This window comes from Gossypium arboreum, chromosome 4 (assembly GCF_025698485.1).
Source record: "Gossypium arboreum isolate Shixiya-1 chromosome 4, ASM2569848v2, whole genome shotgun sequence".
In the NCBI taxonomy this organism is placed as follows: Eukaryota; Viridiplantae; Streptophyta; class Magnoliopsida; order Malvales; family Malvaceae; genus Gossypium; species Gossypium arboreum.
In genome coordinates, this window is record NC_069073.1 from 16,581,185 (window position 1) to 16,607,282 (window position 26,098).

The window sequence follows — 26,098 nt, forward strand, 5'->3', positions numbered from 1 at the left end:
GAACTTAAATTCTATACATCTTTTATCCCTTACGATTTACATTAAGTACTCTGATAACTCTAGTTTTACTAGACTGTTTCACTAGCTCACGATGGACTTCTCCATAGGTTTTACAAATTGAGCTTGTTCAAATGTCAAATAAATCTCATTTAATAAATTGACCTCTATAGAATGTTTTGTGCACAATGGTCACATGATTTGATCTACAGCCCATGACACAAGAACAATGATGAATGTTAATTTGATTTATTTTCTTATGCACTAGAAACATACATTTCCATCCATCAAAAAATTACTTCAAAATGGTCACCGTTTATCACTTTCCAAAGTTTCAATTAAGTTTCATTTCAGCATTATCTATGAAAATCAATAAAAAAGACTAATGGCCTAAACTTTCCACGAACAAAGGGCATAACAGTAGCCCACCAAGCTTGCAAGTGCTTTCAAAATTACACAGGAAAACACAATCTTATTACATCACAACTTCTAGGAATAAAATCGAAATCCTCTAATCGAAAAGGACAAAATACAAGTACATCAACTTTATAAACAGGGCGTGGATAAGAAAAATGGATACTAGGACGAAGGTTATATTTACAGCTCTACTCCGGCACCTAATGGATCCAAAGGAATGACACTTACGGGGAATTCAGATCTTGGTTTGGCTAGGGAGTAAGTAATACATGAGAAAATGAGCCGGATGCTCAACCACAGCAGCCACTCCAACCTGATTGGTCATAACTTTTTGTCTTGTGGGAATTAGCTTGATATTCCAGCAGCAGATGGATCCAAAGGAATGACACTTTCAGGGAAATCTGTTCTTGGTCCGGCTAGGGAGTAATATGCCAGTATATGAGCCGGATGCTCAATCACAGGATCCTCTCCAACTATTCGGGGAATTAGCTCAATATTCCAAAATGGACGAGCCATAGCTAACAGATCATGACCTGATTCTGATGCTCTATATCCTTGCACCCACAAGTACCTCAAAGAAGTTAATTGCATCACGGAAGCTGCAAGTGCACGTTCACTGAAACAACAACCCCTCATTTCTAGTTTCTGCAAGCTAGGGCATCCCTTGGAGAACTCCAAAAGCCCCGCATCAGATTCCCCAACATATCCCAGAAGCATCCATCTTACTTTCGAACTATATTGTCCAATACAACCAAGTCCCACATCGGTTAAACCACCAGGTCGAAGGTACAGAGCAAATCTTCTAAGCTTTTCACAGCCCCTCAATAGATCACAGACTCCATCGTCAAGAGGCAAATCTGTTATCCTTTCTTCTCGATCAAGCAAAACCAGACGAAAATCACACAGATTTTTCGAGTATGTCCCAATATATTGTAATGATGCATTGGTGATGTCAGATACATAAACAGCCAAGTATTCCAATTCAAGACATCCTTGAGCTAAAGCCATTAATCCTCTTTGAGAAACAACACCTTCTTCATCCTCCATTTCTTGCTCATCAGCACCTCGCTCGATTCTAAGCCTCTTTAGTCTCTTACAACTTCGAGCGAGAACTTCTAATCCTCTATCTCCTATAACATTCCTAGTCTGTTCATCCAGAAAACACTTAATAAGACATAATAAAAGATCAGAATAAAAAGTAACAAAAGTAACAATTTCAAAGACCTTTTTTTACCGTTTAGTCCATTCAACTACTGAAATCTCACTGCCATATAAACTTAGCCCCACACACACACACACACACAAATGGTAACATTCAAGAGCTTAATATTACCCTATAACAAAGACCAGAAACTAAAGGTCAAAAGAGTCTTAATGATGGACCAAAATTTGAGAAACATCTCAAAAAAGAAAAGTAACTTAAATAATTAGTATAAGGAAACTAAAAAGTCCACTTGAAACTCCAAAAAATTATAGCTAGAACCCCGGACTAAAATGTTGTAATATAAGAGATGCAATTCCAAGAAAGCAGTGCAGAAAAATAATTTAGACAATGGTTTTGTAATTCTACCTCAAGAACTTCTAAGTTGGGGCATCTTTGGATTAACAAGCAGTGGTCTTCTGTGTCCAACAATGCATAAAGGAGATCCAACTTTTTAAGCAATGATGCAAAAGGAAACACAATGGGCATTTCATTTTTCCCCATGTATGTTAAACCCAAACGGCATAACCTCGGAGGAAATGATACAGCAGTATACCTTTCTGGTTGCTCATTGAACGAACCACCACAAAATTCTTCTAAAACAGAAGCAGCATGAAAGAAACCGACAAGATCCAAAATTTCACAATCGCTAATTTTCACAGAGGCCAAATTACGACAATTTTGAGCAATGAATTCAAGGTCTTCAAAACTCACTTTCACAAGATCTGTCATGTAAAAGTTTAAATTCGTGAGAACTGAGTTATTTACTGCAAGCTCATGAAGCCATTGACCATCTTTCTCAATAATTGAGCTCTCTTCCAAGAACAAGGTTCTTAATTGCCTGAGAAGATATATAAAGGATGTCATAACAAGGATATAAAAGGCACCAGTTAACAAAGTCTAACACTATTACTCCGATATGGAGATCATTGCTCTATAACCATAGATTGTGAAAAAGAATATGTATAATGCCAATAGCATGAAAAGTTTCCCTGGGCAAGCACAAGCAAAGCATTAACAAATAAAAAGCCATAGCAACTTAACCTTTAGTCCATAAAACATCTATTTCCAACGTGAAGAAAAAATTTTGTCGGGTATATTCACAGAGAGGAAAATCAATTTACTAAATATATGGAAGTATATCACATGACCTATGTCCAAAGGCAATTGCTATCAAAACTGTTGTTTGAAAGAAAATGAAACATTAATGGATCAATCAAGTAAAAACACAGGTATTGTTATCGGTATCCTGTCATTCATACTAGAGTGCCTTACTACAACCTCAGAAAGCTTCATGACATGGCATCGCAATGGTCCTATGCAACTACAAGCAGTACAAACCAAACCAAACTTTCACCCATGCTCCTCCCCCGACTTGACCATTCACTAACTCCTGAAGCTCAAGAAATCACATAGATCCCATACAATTTCATGCAACTTTAGCACATATGCAATCAGGATGTTTCATCATTCATACATATTTTCCATTCGTTCTACAATCGTAAAATGTACCAACACTACCACAATCATGCACTACAAACAAAACCAAATTTTCACAGTTGCTTCTTCCCTGAGTAGACCAGTCACTAACTCCTAAAGATTCGGGATTCAAAATGACCGCATACAGTTTCATGGAACTTTCCCATCTATGCAATCAAAATGTTTCATCGTTCAGATTGATTTTCCATCAGTTCCACATTCAAACAAACGCAGCAACAACCACATCTGTAAACGATGCTTACAAGCTGAGGAGAAGAAAGATTTTCCTCGACTTCAAACGCTTGAACTAAACAGTTACAAATAGAAGTAATTGGGATTGAATACATGTTTCATTAAACATAACCACTTCCAATAAACACTAATCGAAATATTCCTACAATTCAACTCAACCAAACTCAAGAAAACTAAGATAAGGTTTAACCCCCAAGTAGTTGGAACTTACTAAATCAGTCCTCTTTACTCGATCCCACTGAGTTCAATCCATATTTGATCATTTCTTTCAGCAGATGCTCGAACTAAAAGAACTTTCAACAATGAATTAAAGAACGAATTTCATCGGACTTAAGCCTAAGCTTGACTAATTTCACAAAGAAACAAGAACCCATAGTTGCACAAGAATTAAGAAAGGAAGAAAAAGTTACCGGCACAAACGGCCAACGTGCAAAAGACCATCAGTAGAAAAACCAGAGCATTTATCAAGCTTCAAAACCTGCAAAACCTTCCCTCTAGACCTAGCCAAAACTTCCAGATCCGAATCTTTAACAATCATTCTTCTGAAATGGACGGCTTTCAAGCAATTGAAATTCTCCGCTATTTCATTCACCCACGGCGTAACGTACCCACCCCAATCTTCAGGTATCAAATTAAACATCGCAGCCCGAGGCTTCCCTTTCAATTTCAAGGATTCCAAGTGACGGAACCGTCGCCTCAACCGATCGGGACTCGTCGTGTAACAAAGCGCGATCGTTATGTGCTTACGAGTCAGCGCGTCGAGCTCGTACCACCGCCTGCAAACTAGAGATACGGCGTCGCGGTCTTTCGGGTCGTCGATGTACGGCATCACGCAGCCTAATACGACATCGGACATACCGGGTTGTGACGTCATCGTTTTGTGCAACTTATTACCATTTTCCTCCATCTAATAAATCAAAACTGATCTTTTTTAAAGGGAAATTAAAATCAAAACGGTTTTTTAACCCAAAACAGACAAAAAAGAATGGATCGATCTGATTAAAGAAAGTAAAACACTTTTTTTTCGGAGCTCTGTTTTATTTTTTCATAAAAGAAAAGGCGGTAGGATCCGAAACGAAACGGAACTCAACCGGCGATAAAACGAATCGGGTCAGATAAGGATCGGGTCGAGAAGGCATGGGGAAGAAGAGATTGTTGATTGAGCACACAGAAAAGCGAAGAGAAAAGAGCTGAGAAAAAGTTTCAGTAGATAAAGGAGGGTCGAAATGGACGGCCGAGATTCATCAGAAAAGAAGATCCAAGTGAAAAATATAATTATAGGATCAGACCAGACAATTCAGCTGCTCTAAATTAAATATATATATATATTAAAAATACAAAAGAAAATAGTATTGCAACCAATTAGTGGAGACTGAAAAATAAATTTAATAATTTTTGATTGGTTGCGTCAGTATTGGAAGTATTAATGTGATGTGGTACATCTCAGTCTTTCTAATTGTTGAATTATTCCACTACTTTTTTAATCTGATTAAATTTAATTATTAATTATATTCTGCACCCAGCAGTTGTCATCCTTGTGGCCTTTCTTAATTTTCAATTAATTTTTTTTTCGTAAAAAATGTTTATTAAAAGCAGCTGCTATTTCATGCTTTTCCTTTTTTTTTTTTTTGGGTAAAAAAGAAAGAAGGTGGGAGAAACCCAAGGAATTAACCAGTACAGTTAATGTTTATCCCTAAGCTCTCTTGTAGTAGAACCAAAACCATTTCCTGACTGAAAGAGTAAAAGCCAATGGGGTTCTTCTTGGTTGATCTAGACAAGATATCAGTTGCCCTATTTGCTTACAATTTAATCTCCCAACTTTGGACCAACAGCTCGCAAATATCCTATACAAGCTATCAGGTACCCTGTTTTGCTCTTTTCATATGCATTTCATGTTAGTCTTAAAGTAACGCCTTTGCTTTCAATCTAGTTACATCTTATACAAGCTCATGCTGCTAGTTTCCCACTTCTCTTCCCATGTGGCATAGGATAGGAGTAATACTTCATTTCATATCTCCTTAGAAAAGGACACCCAAAGAAAATGTGGCTTTTGGTTTCTTGTTCCACATGGCACATTCCATTAATGCGCGTGCCTTTGGTATGTAGTCTGTCACGAATGACCATCCAAATTAAGAAATGAATGCTTTCAAATATGAACTGGGAACCACAAAACCAATTTTGTCCTATTCCACAAGTTCTTAACATACTCATATTTTCTCCTCAAACTTTAGCCGCAATATATTTGTCACTAGGGAATCTCCACACAACACCATTCCGGAACACAATTTTTTTATGCAACATCATGCTTTTGTAAGAATTTCTTCCAAATCCAACTATAATTCCAAGTAATTAACACTACGTTTGGTTGGCATGAATAACCAATCAATTCCTGGTTAATTCAGTGATAAACAATTATTCATTAATTTGATTCACCGAATCCTTCATTCGACGAAATCTCATTCATTACCCATTCTACCTTCTCCCGTAATGGCCATTCCCCACCAAACCCAAAGAATAGGACTACACAACCACCACCGAATAAAGAAAAAAACATAACTTCCCATTCTTGCCCTGTACCACTCTCCCTCATCAAACATCTCAAGCCACCACACCCCCAACCCTGTCTCCTCATTCATGTTCGGTTATTCTCATCCCATGACGATCATTGAAATTGTCAAAAACTTTCCCAAAGTTTAGACGAGTAAGGTTATTATTCCCATCAATCTCACTTCCATTGTGAGAATTTCATCTCTTTGCTTTTTTGCTTGTATTCTCTAGTAGGGAGCTGTGAAAAAAATTGAGTTTTCGAAAAAAAAATTGTCAATTGGTTGATCCGATTGTTTTAGGGCAATTTAGGTTAGAAATCTAAGCTTGTTGTTTTCAAATTGCAGTTGGTTTTTATGGGCATTTCTGTTTATTGCAAGAGATTTTAAGTTGCTTGTCTTAATAGCAAGGGATTTCAATTTTAGGTTGGGATTTATTGTTTGTGGTAAATGGGTAGTTGGGTTTTGGATTTTGGATTTTGAGCTCTAAATCAGTTACAAAGTTTTTGAGCAAGAAAAACAAATGTGAGACATGAGAGATGAGGAAATCGTTAAAGAATTTTCTTAAGACTCTTGAAGCTGATATTCATTTCGCCAATACCTTGTAATTTCTTCTTTCCTTTTCTCTTACTTGGCTTTCTGTAGATGAGCATGATTCATCATTTGATAGAAAGCTTGTCTAGCCTCTCCATCATGGCTACTCGTAGCCGGTCTAGAATCGGATCGCGCTCTCTCTTGCGCGGGAGTAGGCACATTAGTTTCAACATCGTCAGCTACCGCTCGTTCGGAATCTATTTACTATATAAAAATACATTTTCATTGTCAGGATTCCTCACACTATCGCAGTTCATAAATATGGCATGTATAGCTAGACTCACATACGCTATATTAGTCCTAGAATTGACTAAACCATAGCTCTAATACCAATTAAATGTAACACCCCTAACCCGTATCCGTCACTAGACTAGGGTTAAGAGGCATGGCATATCGAAACATTTAACACTCATTTCACAATCATCATAGCATCATAGTTATATATCAATACAGAGTCCCTTACATAGGTCAACGAGACCTTAAACATGCTTTAGAAAAGGGTCGGGACTAAACCAAGCTCATACAAAATTTTTCAAAACTTAAACATTTTTCAAAGTCGTACAGGTCACACGCTTGTGTGAACAGGCTGTGTGCCTCACATGGCTTTAGACACGCCTGTTTGTCTAGGCCATGTCAAAACAAGGCATACAAACTGACTTGTCCATACGGCCACAAGACACACCCGTGTGCCAGGCCGTGTGAAAATTAGGGAGGTTACTGACTTGGGTCACATAGCCAGTCACGCGCCCATCTATCTAGTCCGTACTCGAAACTGACTTGGCCACGCGGCCTAGCACACGCCCGTGTGTGCGACCATGTGGTTTGCTCAGGATCATTTCGAAATGGCCCTCAAGCAACACGACTAAGACACACACCCGTGTGGGCAAAAATAGGCCATTTACAAGGCCAATTTGCCACTCATTAAGGGTCTTCCCTACAAGCATCAAATAAGCACCATTTGCATCATATTTCCAACCAATTCCAATCACAAAACATCCATCATTCATACTATGATATTATCAACCAATTCGATATACATAATACATACCAAATTGTACCTATTCACAAACCAAAATCATATCAAATCATATAATTCATAACTCCAATTTACCTCATTCAAAATTTATGCTATAGCCTTACCAAATACCAAACTAGGCACATTCCAAAAACTTACCAAATTGACCAACTCTTTTGGCCATCCAAAACACTTCACATAGATAATATTGTATCACATAATTCATACCAAAAACTCATTTATATACACAACCAAAACCAAGCCAAATCACATGGCTAGATATATAATTTACCAATCATATTCTCATACTTCTAGCCTATACATGCCATACTTCAATATACACATTTTCAAATGGTACCAAATTAGAGTTCGATAGTGTGGTGATGATCCTCGATGATCCTTGAGCTCCCGATAGCTACGATATCTATAAAAAAATGCAAACACACACAAAGTAAGCTTTCAAAAGCTTAGTAAGCCATATACAAATAAACTTAACAAATAACATCAATTTAGATTAATTCATTCATATAATTTAAGGCAAAATACATTCACTTAGCCATATATCTCTTATATTTCATTTGAACATGATTCACATATACATATCATAACTCATTCTCATAGCAACTCATACTTATATCATATATTCACCAAGGTACATATACTTACCTTTCATTCTCAAACATGATATACAATTCAAACGTACCTAAGTCTGATACAAATTCACATAGTCATCTATTTTCTCAGAATGCTTGTTGAACCGTTTGGAATCATAAGGATACACGGATAACTCGAAAAGCTCATACAATGCCAATGTCCCAGATGTGGTCTTACATGTAATCAAATATCGATGCCTCTATCCCATACAGGGTCTTACACGAAATCAAATACGATGCCAATGTCCCAGACATGGTCTTACACGTAAATCATAATTCGATGCCAACATCCCAGACGTGGTCTTACATGATAACACATATCGGATCCTATGTCATGACATATGTATCCTAACTATTCCTAGGGTTCGTACGAGGCTTTTCGGATGTCAGAACTTTGTCGATACTTTCTCGGATGTCTCATATTTCTCAACTCATATAATCATTCATCATAGTTCAATAGCAAATAATCGATAGTAATTCAATTCAAAACACATTTATTTGTATATCGACTTACCTCGTACGGATTCGAACAAACAGAATCGACTATTCGACGACTTTCGATTTTTCCGATCTAATTCTGATTTCTTTGGTTCTTGATCTAAACATATTCAAATTTAACTCTTTTATTCACCAAATCATTCAATTCAATCCAAAAACAAATATTTAGGGTATTTTAAAAATTAGCCCTCACATTTTCATATTTTGACATTTTAGTCCCTAATTCATAAAATCACAAAATACACCAAATTTCTTTAGACACATGCTTAGCCGAATATTCCTAGTGTTCATATAAGTCCACATATTTCATTTATTTGAGATTTTAGTCCTTCAATTTACAAATTTTACATTTTAGCCCATTTTACATAAAGTTGTCAAAAAATTCAAAGACGAAACATGTTAACGCAATATATATCTTACATTTACTAACATCAAACTTCATAAAACTCATAATTTCATCAAAAGCTCAACTCAAGATCATCAAAAATTTCAGAAATTCAAACATGGGCTTGATAGAACTCTAAGCAATGATCATAAAAACGTAGAAATGATCAAAAACGGATCAAAACACATACCTTAATCAAAGAAAGCTTTGGTCGAACCCTAGGTATTCTTTTTCCTTTTCTTTTTCTTTGAGTTTTGGTTGAAGAACACTTACAATGAGCTAATTTTAACATTTCTTTTTTTTTAACACATTAATTCATCAATTACCAAATTACCCTTACATTATAAACATTTAAAACATTAACATTAAGGACATTATTGTCCACTCATAGATTCAATGGTCAAATAAAAACATAAGGACCTCTCTTTTAAAAAGACATAGCAAATAGGCACTTTATCAATTAGCAAGCCATTTTTAATTTTACGTGATTAGATCCTTTTCACAAATTAAGCACACAAATAATCAAATTTTCATATGAAACTTTCAAAAATGCTAATTCACATATTATAAACACAGAAAATAATATTAAAATATTTTTCTAACTCAAATTTGTGGTCCCAAAACTACTATTCCGACTAGGGTCTAAACCGGACTGTTGCATTAACCTAAAAAGATTTAATTAGTATCTTAATTAGTTAGAGTACGGAAACATAAAAAGGGTGGTTTAAGGGTTTTTATATAAAACAAAACAACATAAAAGAAATAAAAGTTCAAGAGATAGAAAAGTAGAATGAATCAAATATGTGATTAACTCACTTTGTTAATCCTCATCAACTTTTTTTTCGGGTTTCTCATCAATTGATAAACCATAAATTATACATTAGAATTGGTGATTTTATGGATGATTTTCCATTAGAATTGGTGAATTCGATGCTCCTAATGCTTTAATTTCATGTTTTATACTTAGGAGAGCATAGGAGGGCGAAAGGAATGAGAAACGGGCCAAAAAATGGAGAAAATGGGCCAGAGTATGAAATCAACACGGCCTAACCTCCTCACATGGGCAGACCACACGGTCGTGTCAATTTGGCAGGCTCGAGCACGGCCTGAAGTAATCGAATACGGGCGTGTGCCACGGGCGTGTCCCTGCCAAGCCCAAGTTGAGTCCAATTCGAAAAAGGCTAATTTTGAGGGCTTCTAGGCATTCCAAAGCCTATAAATACACCCTAGAGAAGGAAGAAAAGGGAGACGGAGAATAGGGAGTAAGGAATTACTCCTAGGAAGCCAATTGATCCATCTCAGAAGCCGGATTCATCATCAAGACTGAAGATCTCTCCTCAATTTCCCTTCAAGAGTTTTGGGTTTTCTTTATGTTTTGTATTCTTTATTCTTCTGAGATGTTCTTTAACTAAAACCCCTAAATACCTAAGGGAATGAAACCTAAGACGAATCTTGTTATTATTTTCTGAATCGTATGATAAATATTTAACTTGTTCTTAATTATGTGTTCTTAATTCTTGTTTTGATATCCCAGGATATTGATTCAATACAAGCTCTCATTCAGAGGAGGAATAGACCCTGTCTAAGAGTACAGTTGTCATAATTAAGCGGAGTTGATTGCGCGCCTAGACATAGGGTGACAAGATTTTTCCAGATTAGGGTGAAACCTAATAAGGGGATCCATAGATCGAGATAATACAACCCTAGAGTGTTAATTAGAGAAAAGTCTCAATTTTCAATCTAGGGATTAGATGTTATTAGTCTTGAATAGGGATGATAACATAATTAGGGATCTCTACGGAACAAGTTGAATGAATAAATCATCCAGTTTGGAGCTAGAATAACAAGTAAAGTCAAGGTGGATTTTTCCTTAGATATTGTCTTAAGTCAATCAATTTTTCCCAAAAGCAATTCCCCAATTCTTTTCTCTGTGCGTTCTTAGTTTAAATAATTAGTTAATTAAAACAAAACATCTTTATTCTTAGGCTAGATAATAAAAAGACAGTCATTACTAGTACTTTTAGTTCCTTCAGGTTCGACAATCCAGTCTTGCTAAAACTATACTGTTGTTCGATAGGTACACTTGCCTACATTGCAATAATAGTTAGTTTAAGAACGAGTAATTATAAATATTTAAAACCTATCACGAAATCACGCAATCAAGTTTTTGGCGCCGTTGCAGGGGAACTAAGATATTAGGAACGCTCAATTTTTATTACTTTAGCCATTTATTTTTCTTACAATTTAATTTAATTTTATTATTATTATTAATTATTGACTTACTTTTTCTTTCTCTTGACAGGTTTTTATAGTTTATGACTAGAAGAAACCCGTTAGGACCATTACTTTTTGACGAAGAAATCGTACGTACAATTCGCAGAAATCAAAGAAAAATAAGGCGAAGCTTACGATACACAGAGAATGAGCAAGAAGACAATACTCAACCCGCAATCGAAGAGATGGCTGAAAACCAAGACAATCAGCTACCTCCTGCAATTGCGGTTAATTAAAATCCTGCTCCACGCACTATGTATGATTATACTAAACCTTCTTTAACAGAAAATGAATCTAGCATAGCTAGACCTGCTGTAGCTTCAAATACTTTTGAATTAAAACCTAACACTATTCAAATGATACAGTAATTTGTTCAATTTGATTATTTACAGGATGAAGATCCCAACGCTCACTTAGCTAACTTTCTGGAATTTTGCGATACATTTAAAATCAATGGCGTTTCTGATAATGCCATTCGTCTTCGGTTATTCTCTTTTTCATTGAGGAACAAAGCTAAACAGTGGTTGAACTCGTTACCACGAAAGTCAATTACTACTTGGGAACAAATGACCGAAAAATTTTTACTAAAATATTTTCTGCCGGCTAAAACAGCTAAATTATGTAATGATATCTCTTCTTTTGTGCAGATGGATTTAGAAACACTCTACGATGCATGAGAGAGATACAAGGACCTTTTGAGAAGATGCCCCCACCATGGGTTACCGCTTTGGCTCCAAGTTCAAACATTCCACAATGGTCTAAATCCTTCGACTCGGCAAATGGTTGACGCAGCTGCTGGCTGAACTATCAATAATAAAACACCTGAAGATGTCTATGAGTTTATTGAGGAGATGTCATTGAATAACTATCAGTGGCAAGTCATGAGGACAAAGCCAACGAAAACAGCCGGTGTTTATAACGTCAATTCGGTCACCTTGCTGTCAAATCAGGTAGAACTCTTGAATAAAAAGATTGATGGTTTTCTTAGTTCTTCACAGGTTCACCCAATAATGTAGTACGAAGCAAGTAGCGGTGGAACGAACCATTTGGAATACCAACCTTATGGCCACAACATGGATAACAAGAAATTAAATTACATGGGTAATAATCCTCGACCTCAAAACAATATAATGTAGGTTGGAGGACCACCCCAATTTCTTGTGGGGCGGTCAAGAAAATCAAAGACCACAACATCCTTCGGGCTACCAACAACTACCCTACCAACAGGAAAAGAAACCAAACCTTGAAGAGATGCTCTCAAAGTTTATATCAGAGTCAGAAACCCATTTTCAGAACATCGAGACAGCACTTAAAAATCAACAAGAGTCGATCCAAGGGCTCGAAACTCAGATAGGCCAGCTTTCCAAACTAATCTCCGAACGACCACAAGGTAGTTTGCCAAGTAATACAAAACCTAACCCAAGGGAACAACTCAATGCAATTAATATTGAAGATGACGAAGGAGTCGTTTAGCCTGAACCAGAACCGAGGCAAGAAACTGTGGTAAGCAAAGGTCAAGGTGAGGTAGATCAAAATACAAACAAACCAGTGACTGTTGAATATAAACTACGTGTGCCATACCCCAACGCAACAAGGAAAGACTGCTCAGATGAACAATTTGGTAAATTCCTTAAACTCTTAAAAAAATTACATATTAACTTACCGTTTATTGAAGCTCTATCGTAGATGCCAAACGCAATGAAATTTTTAAAGGAGCTTTAGCAAATAAGCGGAAGTTGGACGAGGTGTCGCATGTGGAGCTGAACGCAGTTTGCTCGACTATTCTCCAAAATAAACTACCCAACAAACTAAAAGACCTAGGGAGCTTTACTATCCCTTACTTAATCGGTGGTTTAGATGTTAATCATGCATTAGCTGATCTAGGGGCTAGTATCAATGTTATGCCTTACAAAATGTTTAAGTAACTAGGTCTCGGGAAACCCAAACAGACTAGGATGAGCATTCAATTAGCAGAAAAAACTATAAGATTCCATAGAGGTATTATTGAAGATGTGCTAGTTAAAATCAATAAATTTATATTTCTCATTGACTTTATTGTTCCAGACATAGAAGAGGATAGCAACACTCCCTTAATTCTAGGAAGGCCCTTTTTAGCAACTGCTAAAACCATCATTGATGTTGGCACAGGTGAACTCACACTCCGGGTGGGAGACGAAACAATCACCCTTCAAGCTCGCAATTCTGGCAACACATCAGGAATTGAAGGTGATCATTTAAACCATTCTACTAAAACTAACAATATGGTGTAACCTACTTTGTAGAAAATGAGTCTGAAGGAAGAACACGAGTTGTTCTCGAGCAATAGTAGAGGACCTGTTCATGAAGATCGAAGATTACAAATCGAGAAACTTGATGAATGGTGGACGCACAAACCAAGAACACCTAACAAACTGAAATTACGCCAAAACGAGCCTGATACCTCTTCAAAACAACTTAAGGTTGGTGATAAAGTCTTATTAGATGCCGCAGATCCTCACATTGTCACTACCACACCGAATGAGGAAATCCCTCTTACGGTACTCAATATTTTTCCATTCGGTACAGTGGAGGTGAGTCATCCAAAGTTCGGTACTTTTAAGGTAGACAATACCCATTTAAAACCTTATTTTCAGATTGATAGTAGGAATAAGGAGTATAAACTCCTTGAACCACTATGATCATACAACAGAGAGGTAAGTCGAGCTTAGACTATAAATAAGCACTTCTCGAGAGGCAACCCGAGCACTAACTGTTTTAACTTCTTCCAAAATTTAGTCTTCAATATCTAACTTACTAACGGAGCTCTTGAATATAGGTGTTTCCACAGAGACACGACCAAGCACACGGGCGTGCTTAAGGCTGTGTGAAAATAGGGCAAAAGATTTCCCAACACGGGCTACGATTAAATGCCACGGCCATGTGATATAGCTGTGGTCGAGCCTGCCAAAACAACACGAGCGTGCAACACGCCTATGTGGAAAAATCATGGGTGAACCTATTAAAATAGCACGGGCATTCGACACGCCCGTGTGGAACACCCGTGGTCAAACTTGTTAAATTAACACGGGCGTGAAGCTTGCACACACGGGCGTGGGAGAAGCGAACGAAGCTAGACACGATCGTGCGACACGACAGTGTGAACCCACATGCTCGAGGAACACAGACGTGTACTAAATGTCAGACGCGACCAAATTTGAAATTCGCGAATCACACGGGCTGAAATTGGGGAACACGGGCGTGTGCCCTGGCCGTGTGGCCCAAAATCTATAAATACCTTGCACTATTCACTTTCTTTCCCATTCAAAAACCCTAACCCTAGCCGCTGCAACTCCATACGGCCTCCCTACCACGCCCGTGTACTGCTTCCCACTTCATTTTTGACGCCCAATCTCTTTCCCTTAGCGTTTGTTTTCTCCTTTCACTTCTATTTTACTTATTTCTAATGCTTATTATCAACATAATCTTCATATATTTTGAACTATTTTTCATTTTTCTATCATTTAATTTGTATTCTTAAGTTAGTTATCATACATTTTATGTTAAATCAAGTTATTAGGAACACCTCATACCCATGACATTACTATGTTTATTCTCATGCTATTACCATGCCAATATATATAATTTAATTTGAATTCCTAATTTAGTTATCAGACGTTCCGTGTTATATTGAGATTAGGAAAACCTCATACCCATTACATTTCTATTCTCATTCTCATTGTTATTGTGGTTGAGTTTGCTTCATATTAATAGTATTGGCTGAAATAGTTAGTTCCAAATTCATGCCTTTTATTTTTTTCGAATTCATTTACCTATTATTATTATTCTCTATATTACAGGCTTTTGATGTCGTCTTCACGAGGAAAGAAGACCGCCGTACCTACTTCAAAGAAGAGGAAGGGAGCGTCTTCTTCCACGGGTCCAACCGCAGAAATTCGTTACCCTCTCCTACAGTTTTCCCGAGGGCCCCAAGAAGAACAGTTCCAAATACTTCGAGCCCGACCTTTAATTGTAGGTCGCTGCATCTACTGGGCTGCTGTAAAATAGGTTCAGTTGGCTAATTCGATTCGATCCCTCCTAACCACTAACCCTTGGGAGCTATTCTTTGGGATTATCGAGCCAACATACGTTGAGCTCACGATGGAACTATACTCAACATTCCATCTTCAGACCGTAATGATGAACTACGATGATCCTGGCACGGTTCAATTTCACCTAGGTGGATTCATCCGCCAGCTAAGCGTCCTAGAGTTGGGTGCTGCACTAGGCTTATATATGGAGGAGTTCAAGGAGGATAATGAACTACATGCTTTCAGTCGCCACATATATTTCTCTCCCTTGAAGTGCTGGCACACTTTGGCCCCTGACACGGCCTCCTACAATCCTAGCCGCTCCAAGGCATCAGTTCTACCACCATCCCTAAGGTACTTATGTAACACCCCTTACCCGTATCCGAGGCCGGGCTAAGGTACGAGGCGTTACCAGACAAACATACAAACATTAAACTAAAATACGAGCCATAAAATTTTATTCATATTTCAAAGCGTTCATTCTCTTACACATAATCCCTTATTTGAGTCTACGGAGCCCAAAACATACTTTAGAAAGGGTTTGGGACTAAACCGAGAACTTACGAAAATCTTGGAAATTTCATGCTTTAAGGCTCCACACGCCCATTTCCCAAAGTCGTGTTCTATACACGGCTGAGACACATGGTCGTGTCTTTGCCTGTGTGGAATATACTTAGGCTATTTTCCAAGCTTTGGTCAACCTTGATCTCTTACACACTTATACAAAATCAAAAGCATATAACATGGTATTCATTTAATGATTAAACATCCTCAATTAAACCACAAACATAGCATTTGTATGTCATCATACATGTGTCTCTCATACTCATTTTACCTTGTTTATTATAGTACCACTTATACATTTATACCAAGAGTATCATCTTACCAAATATCTCCAGCTTAATCATCAAGCATTCATATTTAAAGCTAGATCATATCTTTATAAAATACCACGATTCAGATGCACAGAATAACATGTTTTCCTGAAACATTTCAATTCAATTCCATACCCAACAAGCATTACATTGAGACTAATCATATATATATATATACATGTCATGATACATAACATTCTCTTTTTGTTTTCTTATAAACACATATCATTTATTTCATTATATTAATATTTCATATACCATAGTTTCCATGTATTCCACATATATTTATTTTCCTCCTCCTCCTCTCCATTCCACATCCTTAATGTATATAGCATTCTTGTAAGTACGATTTCACAATTTACTAATAAATGTTCACATCAAACTATTCACACAAGTCATAGTCACTTAATTATTTATAATTCGAGCTACAGAGATCAAAATTAAGATCCATAAATTTCCTCTAAAACTAGACTCACATATCTTTCCACCATAAAATTTTCATAATTTTTGGTTTAGCCAATTAGTACAGTTTATTCATTAAAATTTCCCCTGTTTCACTTTCTGACAGTTCTGACCTCTCTTCACTAAAAAATAATTATCTTATAGTACAGAACTCGGATAATGTTCATGTTGATTTATCTTGAAAATAGACTCATTATGGATTTTAAAAATATAATTTTGAGCCTCTAATTATTTTTCTCCAAATTTTTGTGATTTTCCAAAGTCAAAACAGCGGATCACGTAATCATTCTGAATCAGTCTCACGAAAACATAAATATCTCAAAGTATAGAACTCCTTTTCTTTCTATGTTTCTTTTATATGAAAATAGACTCATTAAGCTTTAATTTTATATCTCATTCAGTCTCTGATTCAATTTATACTATTTTTGGTGATTTTTCAAAATCACGTCACTGCTACTGTCCAAAACAATTTTATTGCTAATTCACTCTTTCACACTTTCTTTGTATTAACCTCATTTTAACATTTATATCACAAATCATTTTCACCACATTTCATACATCACAAGTATAGGCCCATGATCACAAGGTCACCATAAAATCATCCTCATGTATAACTTACTTGTTTATAACCTTACCACATCCTCGGTCACTTAATGAACACATCATTCACATAACCAAGTTCCTGCACATATTCATCACAAAACTCACAAAGCAATACATAGAGAGTCTCCTGCTGAACACTTGGATCAATCCTCGATACTTGGTGGTTTCAGCACATAGCTCCACCCATCATATAGTTCGGCTCTCTTGTACACATGGTGAATACTTAGTACCACCCATGTGACCTAGCCAGCTTATCTCGTAGCTCTCTTGTCTACATGGTGTCCTTCACTTGGAACCACACATGCGACTGCTACATATATCCCGTAGCTCTCTTGTCTACATGGTGTACACATAGTATCACCCATACGACCTAGCTACATCATAATGTCTTGTAGCTCTCTTGTACACATGATGTGCACTCAAGACTATACATGTGACCTAGCTACATACCATCTCAGATCATCCAATCTTTCAAGGTTCAACCAGATTTCTCTCTTTTCCAACAATTTCACCAATCAAGTAATTATCCACAAACATATTTCCAATATTTTTATAATGTATCATAATACAAGTAATAGTGATGTATTACTTACATATAAACTTACATCTCATTTAATATCAACGCAATAACATTAAATTACACATTGTCTTATTAAAAATCATATGAACTTACAATTTCCCATAATATCCATAATCATAGAAATCACATTTATGTATGATAATTCAATGCACTTCATGTACCATAGACATATTTTTAAATCAATTCATAAACTTGGCACCATAATCATTTAATTTAACATAATTCAATTAATTCACTAAATTTAACTTTCAAATATAAATTACAAAGATTATTGTTGTATTATTATCATACCAACTTACATACTTTCAACACCTCGGAGATCATAGTAAATATATCAATTTTACGTTGAATCATGCATAAATTAATGTTTATTATACATATGAACTTACCTTGATATTAAAACGGCCATTTTACCAACTTTCCCAATTTTCGATTTTTCTCTCATTCTAGGTTCAAATCTCATTTTCCAGGATCTAAATCATCATATTTTACTTATTTAATTAATGTACTATTCAAAACAGTCCTTAACTCAAACTTTGGTAAAATTACAATTTTGCCCCTAAACTTTTGCATATTTACACTTTTGCCCCTAGGCTCGGGAATTAAACTTCATCCCGTATTCTTATGTTTTATGACATGATGATCACTTTTCCCTTCTATGGCAACATCAAATTCTCACTCTAACATATATTTATGACTATTAGGTATTTTACCGATTAAGCCCTTTTGCTCGTTTTCACTTAAAACCGAGTAGCACAAGTTGTCTAACATAATTTAAAACCTCATATTGTATCATAAAACACCAGAATACACAAATTTTACCTATGGGTATTTTTCCAAATATGAACCCTAGGTTGAATTATTGCTAGCATAAGCTAAATCAAGTTTACGGACTCCAAAACGTAAAGAACTTGAAAAACAGGGTTAGAACGGGCTTACAATTGAGCTTGGGAAGCTTGAAAACCCTAGCCATGGAGTCTCCCTTGGTATACACGTCCATGGTGAAGAAGATGAGCAAAATTGGCTTTTAATTTTGTATTTTAATTCATTTTACCCCTAAATGACCAAAATACCCTTACTACTAAACTTTCCAAAAATTCCATCCATGTCCAATTTTTGTCCATAAATTAGAAATTGGTCAAATTTCTATTTAAGACCTCCTAATTAATATTTCAAATCAATTTCATACTAGAAACTTCTAGAATGCAAGTTTTGCAACTTATTCAATTTAGTCTCTAACTTCGAATTAAGCACTTTATGCATAGAATTTCTTCACGAAATTTTCACACAATCATGCAATCATATCATAGACCTCAAAATAATCATAAAATAATTATTTATATCTCAAATTTTGTGGTCCCGAAACCTCTGTTCCAACTAGACTCAATTTTGGGCTATTACAACTTACACGCTATTTTAGCTCACACAATTACAGGGAGGCGAGAGAGCACTAGCGTCGTCAACACCCACGACGCATACTTCTTATGGTGCATGTCACACAGGCACGAAATCGACCTTGCCTATTTCATCGCCCTCACAATTCAGCACCAGACAGAGCAGCATAAGAAGGGAGTCATCTCCATTGGCCCTTACGTGACTCGGTTGGCGCGACACTTCAGGCTCCTCAACACTGCGGCCCAAGAATCATCCCTCACCCTCATCGGCCAGATGTCTCCATAAGGCATCTCGAGCATGCTTAGCATGAGGATGATCGAGAGGCACCGAGGAACCTACCCTCCCCAGTACTGTCTCGCCCAATCTACCAAAGAGAAGACCTACAAGGACATTCCTGATGATGTCCCCCCACAGCACGAGGGCCCACCGACTCAGCCACCACCACCTTCTCGTCCAGTTCATGCGGCGGCTTCATACGCTGACATCTTTGAGTGCCTACTCGATTGGAGCAACAACGTTTTCAATGATTTGACAACATTGATGCTACTCTACAGCAGATTTGTCAGAACCTCCACATCTCATCGCCAGTCCCATCTCGCGAACCATTCAGGGATGAAGATGTTTAAAAACATTTATTTTTTTTATGTTTTTAATTTTTATTAAAACTAGTTTTTATTTTTATTTTTATTTTTTAGCAGATTTTAGAATTTTATTTTAAATTATCAATTTCAGTTTTTCTTTATAAGTAATTATTCTTCCTAATATCCCCTAAAAAGTTCCTGATTTTATCACAGTTATATAGAGCTCTTAAGCTCACCATCACATAGAAACTAAAACTCCACCGGGAAAGGTTCTCCACGACTGCCATGTCCTGCTTGCCCACGCCCATAGCTACCACTAGAGATAATATCCTTTTGGCGTAAGACTTATGGACTAATGAACCTCTACGACCACCGGAGTATCATTCTCCACTCTCGAACCGATTACTCTCCAAAACTCTAGTTTGAGGAATTCATCATACAGGAAGTTTCACTTCTCTCCCTATCTTATTTTTATATTCTATAATACCTATCTTTGTACATTGAGGGCAATGTACATCTTAAGTGTGGGGAGGGGCATTCATTTCATTATCAGAAAAATCCCTGAATGATTACCTTGTTCTCTTGAAAAGCTCTCATATCATATTTAGGATAATTTTTAATTGATTTATGAGTTTGATTGATATATCTTGAATTAAAACATAGGGATTTATGCATTGATTGTTTAAACTTTAAGACATTAGAGAATCAAGCATGATAAGTTGATTTTTAAGAATTTAAAATTATAGGTTGTTTCCCCAAGTCTAAGTATTACTTTGAATTGGAATTCTTTCATGCTCACTTTTATTATTGCTTTGAGTGCGTCAGTATTGAACTGTTATTCTAGAACTTGCTTGATTATGCATGTCGAGACCACACCATTTGATTTGATATGTCAAAATGATTACGGCACTTAGGATTAACCCACTCATGCCATGAAAAGCCTACCTTCATGATTAACCCCTAGTAAACCCCCTTGAGCCTAACAAGCCATTTCTTGTATTACCCTTAATATTAACCTTAAACCCATTATTGTTGAAATCCCCTAAATTAATCCCTATTTTTGTCTAGATTTGAGTTGAATGGATTGCTTAGCTATGTTTTGTTCTTAATAGTTAGTCTATATTATTTAACTTGTTCTTAAAAAAAAAAAACATGTATACATATTAGTAGTGATCTTCTATTTGTAAGCTTTAGAAGTTAAATTCCATAGTCTAAGAAGAAGCTTTGTTGTACGCCAGTAATGATTAACTCTTTTTCTAGTTAGGTAATTTTTCAATTCAATCTCGATTCTATTTCTTTCTTTCAGCTTTTGACCACACCCTCTAACCAAGCCTCATTACAACCCTCTAAAGACATTTTGATTGATGTATCATCTTAAATTATAGTGGTGGAGATTTGATTTTCATGCAAGCCTATGGTAATGACTTTTCATTATTGACTATTGAGTGCTTCATTTATTATTCTTAAACACCTCGAGTGATTTGAGTGAATCTTTAGTGAGGATGTGAAACTCTGTGATATTCTGAATCAAAGGTAATTACTTAAATGAGGGGAGACACCTATGTTTGCATGATTAAAATGCTCAACTTGGAATGTTTGAAACTTTTATGTTCTTTTAGTTAAATTCTCAATGTATGATTACCAATGGATTATTCTGAGATATTATCGATAGAAATTATAAGTTGAGAAGAATTTATTTTGATTATGAGTTGAGAATTTTGCTTGAGGACAAGCAAATGCTTAAGTGTGGGGTTATTTGATAAACCATAAATTATACATATTTTTACCCCATGTTTAATGCATTTTATGGATGATTTCTCATTAGAATTGGTGAATTCAATGCTCTTAAAGCTTTAATTTCATGTTTTATACTTAGGAGAGCATAGGAGAGCAAAAGGATCGAGAAACGGGCCAAAAATGGAGAAAATGGGCCAAAGTACGAAATCAACATGGCCTTGACCTCCTTACACGGGCAGACCACATGGCCATGTCAATTTGGCAGGCTCAAGCATGGCCTGAAGCAATCGAACACGGGCATGTGCCACAGGCGTGTCCCTGCCGAGCCCAAGTTGAGTCCAATTCGAAAAAGGCTAATTTTGAGGGCTTTTAGGCATTCCAAAGCCTATAAATACACCATAAAGAAGGAAGAAAAGGGAGACGGATAATAGGGAGTAAGAAATTACTCCTAAGAAGCCAATTGATCCATCTCAGAAGCTGGATTCATCATCAAGACTGAAGATCTCTCCTCAATTTCCCTTCAGGAGTTTTGGGTTTTCTTTATGTTTTGTATTCTTTATTCTTCTAAGATGTTCTCTTATTTAGTTATGAACTAAAACCCCTAAATACATAAGGGGAATGAAACCTAAGACGAATCTTGTTATTATTTTCTGAATCGTATGATAAATATTTAACTTGTTCTTAATTATGTGTTCTTAATTCTTGTTTTGATACCCTAGGATATTGATTCAAGACAAGCTCTTATTCAGAGGAGGAATAGACCCTGTCTAAGAGTACATTTGTCATAATTAAGCGGAGTTGATTGCGTGCCTAGACATAGGGTGACAAGATTTTGCCGGATTAGGGTGAAACCTAATAAGGGGATCCATAAATCGAGTTAATGCAACCCTAGAGTGTTAATTAGAGAAAAGTCTCAGTTATTCAATCTAGGGATTATATGTTATTAGTCTTGAATAGGGATAATAACATAACTTAGGGATCTCTACGGAACAAGTTGAATGAATAAATTGTCCGATTTGGAGCCAGAATAACAAGTAAAGTCTAGGTGGATTTTCCTTTAGGTATTGTCTTAAGTCAATCGATTTTTCCCAAAAGCAATTCCCCAATTCTTTTCTCTGTGCGTTCTTAGTTTAGATAATTAGTTAATTAAAACAAAGCCTCTTTATTCTTAGGCTAGATAATAAAAAGACAGTCATTACTAGTACTTTTAGTTCCTTTGGTTTTGACAATTTGGTCTTGCTAAAACTATGCTACTGTTCGATAGGTACACTTGCCTACATCGCAATAATAGTTAGTTTAAGAACGAGTAATTATAAATATTTAAAACCTACCACGAAATCACGCGATCATCAATCAACTAGCCACTGCCCTAGTAGGATCTTCCCATCTTCCACTAACATAACGAGTCAACAAGAACTACTTATCTTCCAACCTCATAATCCAGACTGGCCCATTCTCCGTAAAATCAGAAAAGTGGTTTCGGGACCACAAATTTGAAGTTGAAAAATTTATTTTAATATTATTTTGAGGTCTACAGCATGATAGTATGATAGTATAAAAATTTCATTAAGAAGTTTTAACGTTTACATGTTCAATTTGATAAAGAAGGATTAAATCACATAAAGTGCAAAAGTTGTGTTCTATTAGTTAAAGGTATTAAATAGCTATAGAAATTTAATGTGGAAGTCCTTATTTGGTAAATAAACCATTAAAGAGATAGTGGATTGTGATGGTTGGCATTTGTTGAAATAAATAATGTTTTTAAAGGTTAGTTTTGTAACTTAGTTAGTAATGATATAATAAGTTAAAAATAAAAATTAAAAAGGCTTTCATTTTCTCTTGTTCTTCAACCGAAAATGGAAGAAGAAAAAGCCATGGAAGCTAGGTTATTCGACCATCTCTCTCTTGTGCATGTAGGTGCGTTTTTATTCTGTTTTTAATGATTTTTATGTTTTCGGTATAGTTGTGGCTTAACCTAGCTATTCTAGGGACTAATTTGCAAAGCTATTGAATTGTTTGAGTTTTTTTATTGATGAATATATTAGGGTTTTTAAAGTTTAATTGTAGAAAAAGAATAGTTGTTGTTAGATAAACAATTTTTGTTAAGTGATTTTTGATAAAATTATCAATTAGGGATTAAATTGAGAAATGTGATAAATTGTGTAGTAAAAGTGTGAATATGTGAAATATATGGGTTGCTATAAGTATGTTTAATATTTGGCTAGGATTGGGTAGGGATAAAATTGAACGAATTTCATTTTACGAGCCTAGGGACTAAATTATAAAGAAGTCAAATGTTTAGGGCAAAATGGTAAATTTTTCATAACATGAAATTGTATTGAATTGAGTAGAATAATGATTAAATGAGTTAAACTTGATTATATAGATCAAGAAAAACGACATACGAAATTAGATCGAGGGAAAGACAAAGTTATTGTTTAAACGATTGTGTTAATTTATAGAATTATTATTATAATTGTGATGATATGAATTCATGGAATTATTTGACAAAGATTCGGCAAAGTATGGATCTCGGTTGAACCATAGGAATAGATAGGATACAAATGACATGTCATTAGGGGTTATTGTGTTTTGGGTGCTGGTCCCATATGTTCTACCTGTGGCTGAGTTTTCCGACATGTGTTGCGGTTACTCACCAGCTTGTGTGAGCAGCACTGTGTAGTTACATCTTGATCGTCAACTTGTGTGAGCAGACCCAGTGATGGCTCAAGAGTGAGCATCTATATGAGATATGGGATAGAGATGGTTTCGACCATGTATTGGCACTTAGTGTGCGAGATACCCGAGTATCTGATAGTATTCCAAATAGTTTAATGGGCACAATTTAGTTATGAGGCTATATGAGTTCGATACGAACTGGTACAGGTATGTATACGAAGTACGTGGGAATGCTATATATATTTATGATATATGAATACATGGTAAACTTGGTTGATGATTATGTGTTAAGCTTTTGAACCAAATTAAGTTGTGATATGCTTCGTTTTACTCACTTAAATTATGGTTTAATGGATATGAGAAAAAGGTAAAGACCGAAAAATTCTTTGATTAGAATTGCTATGAAAGCATGGAAAAGTATGAGTTTTTGGATGATTGAAATATATATAGCCATATGTTTGATATATGAATACGCATAAGTAATGTAAACTTTTGTTATAATATTTTGTAATAATTTGCTAGTTCATATGTTATTTTAAATTGAAAAGCTAATATTGTTTAGGCTAAGGCTAAGACATGTTGGAGTGACTTAAATGGATAATGCTTATAAATTGAAGTTATAAGGTTTGTTTCTTTGAATTATGAAACTTACTAAGCAGTTTATGATTACTTTGTGTTAATTTCTTTGTGTATCTAGATATCGGAAGCTTGTTTGGGTTGGAAGGTGTCAGAGACATCATCACACTATCTATCAGCTATTTTGGTACTCATGGTTTTATAATTTTGGATATAATGGCATGTATAGGTCGTTTTGGCTAATGATAGCCCACATGTTTTGTTGTGCTTTAGTCATTTGAATTGGCTTGTAATTTTGGCATATATTTTGTTTTGTAAATATGTAAATAGCTCTTGGTATGAGTTGAATGAATGCCATATGAATGCCTTGGTTGTGAATTGATATTTTGGGTACCAAATAGTTGAGATTTATATGTGGCATATATGTTAAGTTTAGGCACAATGTCTCATATATGAGTGTGAGCATTTGGGTATGTTTTAGAAGCATAATTGGTATGTGTTAAAGTGGTCACTTGATGTGATTATGAGTATTATGTTGTATGTGTGTAAGTATATGTTATAATCTTGAGATTGGTTGGTTTTGAGTGCCTATTTATGCAATGGTTATATGCAAATTGGTGTGTATAGATTGGTACCAATGTGGGTGGGGAATATGGCTTGGAAATTGGCCTATTTTTGGCCACACGGACAGAGACATTGTGACAGCCCAAAATTGACCCTAGTCGAGAAGTGGTTTCGGGACCACTAAACCGAGTCACCGAAATGTTTGAACGTAATATTTATTGTCTAGAATATGTATTTACGAATGTGTGAAAATTTCAAGCTTCGGTTTAGTCGATTGCATGTGAATTCAGTTAGTAGGACTTGTATGACACTTTTGAAAAATGATAGGCTAATCTATAAGGACCTAATAGTACATGTAGTCAAAAGGAGGACTTGCATGTCAAAATCCCCCAAGTGCTAGTGGCCGGCCATGACAAGGAAGCATGGGCAAGACATGTCATGAAACATGTTGGGTGAGTGTTTTATGTTGAAATAAATAAAATAAGGTGCATGAGTAATAAAAAATGAAAAAAAAAAGTGTGTGTGTGAAGGCTTTCCTCCCTCCCCATTGCCGTGCAAGTGAGAAAGAAAACAAAAAAAAGCTTTGTTCATCTTTTTTTCATCCTTTTGGCCGAAAATCTCAAGGGAGAAGAAAGGGGTCCTTGCTCATGGTTGGTTTGGAATAGGTTGGC

The 26,098-nt window shown here is 35.9% G+C and overlaps 1 protein-coding gene and 1 non-coding gene across 2 annotated transcripts; both read right to left on the reverse strand.

Annotated features, from left to right (window-relative positions):
• Window positions 1–312: 312 nt before the first annotated feature.
• LOC108460555 (coronatine-insensitive protein 1-like) lies at window positions 313–4,666 on the reverse strand. Its single transcript, XM_017760081.2, has 3 exons — window positions 3,757–4,666; window positions 1,985–2,456; window positions 313–1,560 (listed from the first exon to the last, which is right to left on the reverse strand). The coding sequence occupies exons 1-3, from the start codon at window positions 4,251–4,253 to the stop codon at window positions 760–762; spliced, it is 1,770 nt and encodes a 589-aa protein (XP_017615570.1). The 5' UTR covers window positions 4,254–4,666; the 3' UTR covers window positions 313–759.
• Window positions 4,667–11,922: 7,256 nt separating this feature from the next.
• On the reverse strand, window positions 11,923–12,029 carry LOC128292456 (small nucleolar RNA R71). Its single transcript, XR_008282441.1, has one exon. It is a non-coding gene; the product is annotated as a small nucleolar RNA R71 (small nucleolar RNA).
• Between the last annotated feature and the right edge of the window lie 14,069 nt (window positions 12,030–26,098).

Coding starts and splice junctions, on each gene's coding strand:
- LOC108460555 (XM_017760081.2), bottom strand. CDS start 4,253: ATGGAGGAAAATGGTAATAAGTTGCACAAAACGATGACGTCACAACCC. Junction 2,457..3,756: donor CACGTTGGCCGTTTGTGCCG/GTAACTTTTTCT, acceptor ATATCTTCTCAG/GCAATTAAGAACCTTGTTCT. Junction 1,561..1,984: donor CCAACTTAGAAGTTCTTGAG/GTAGAATTACAA, acceptor CTGGATGAACAG/ACTAGGAATGTTATAGGAGA.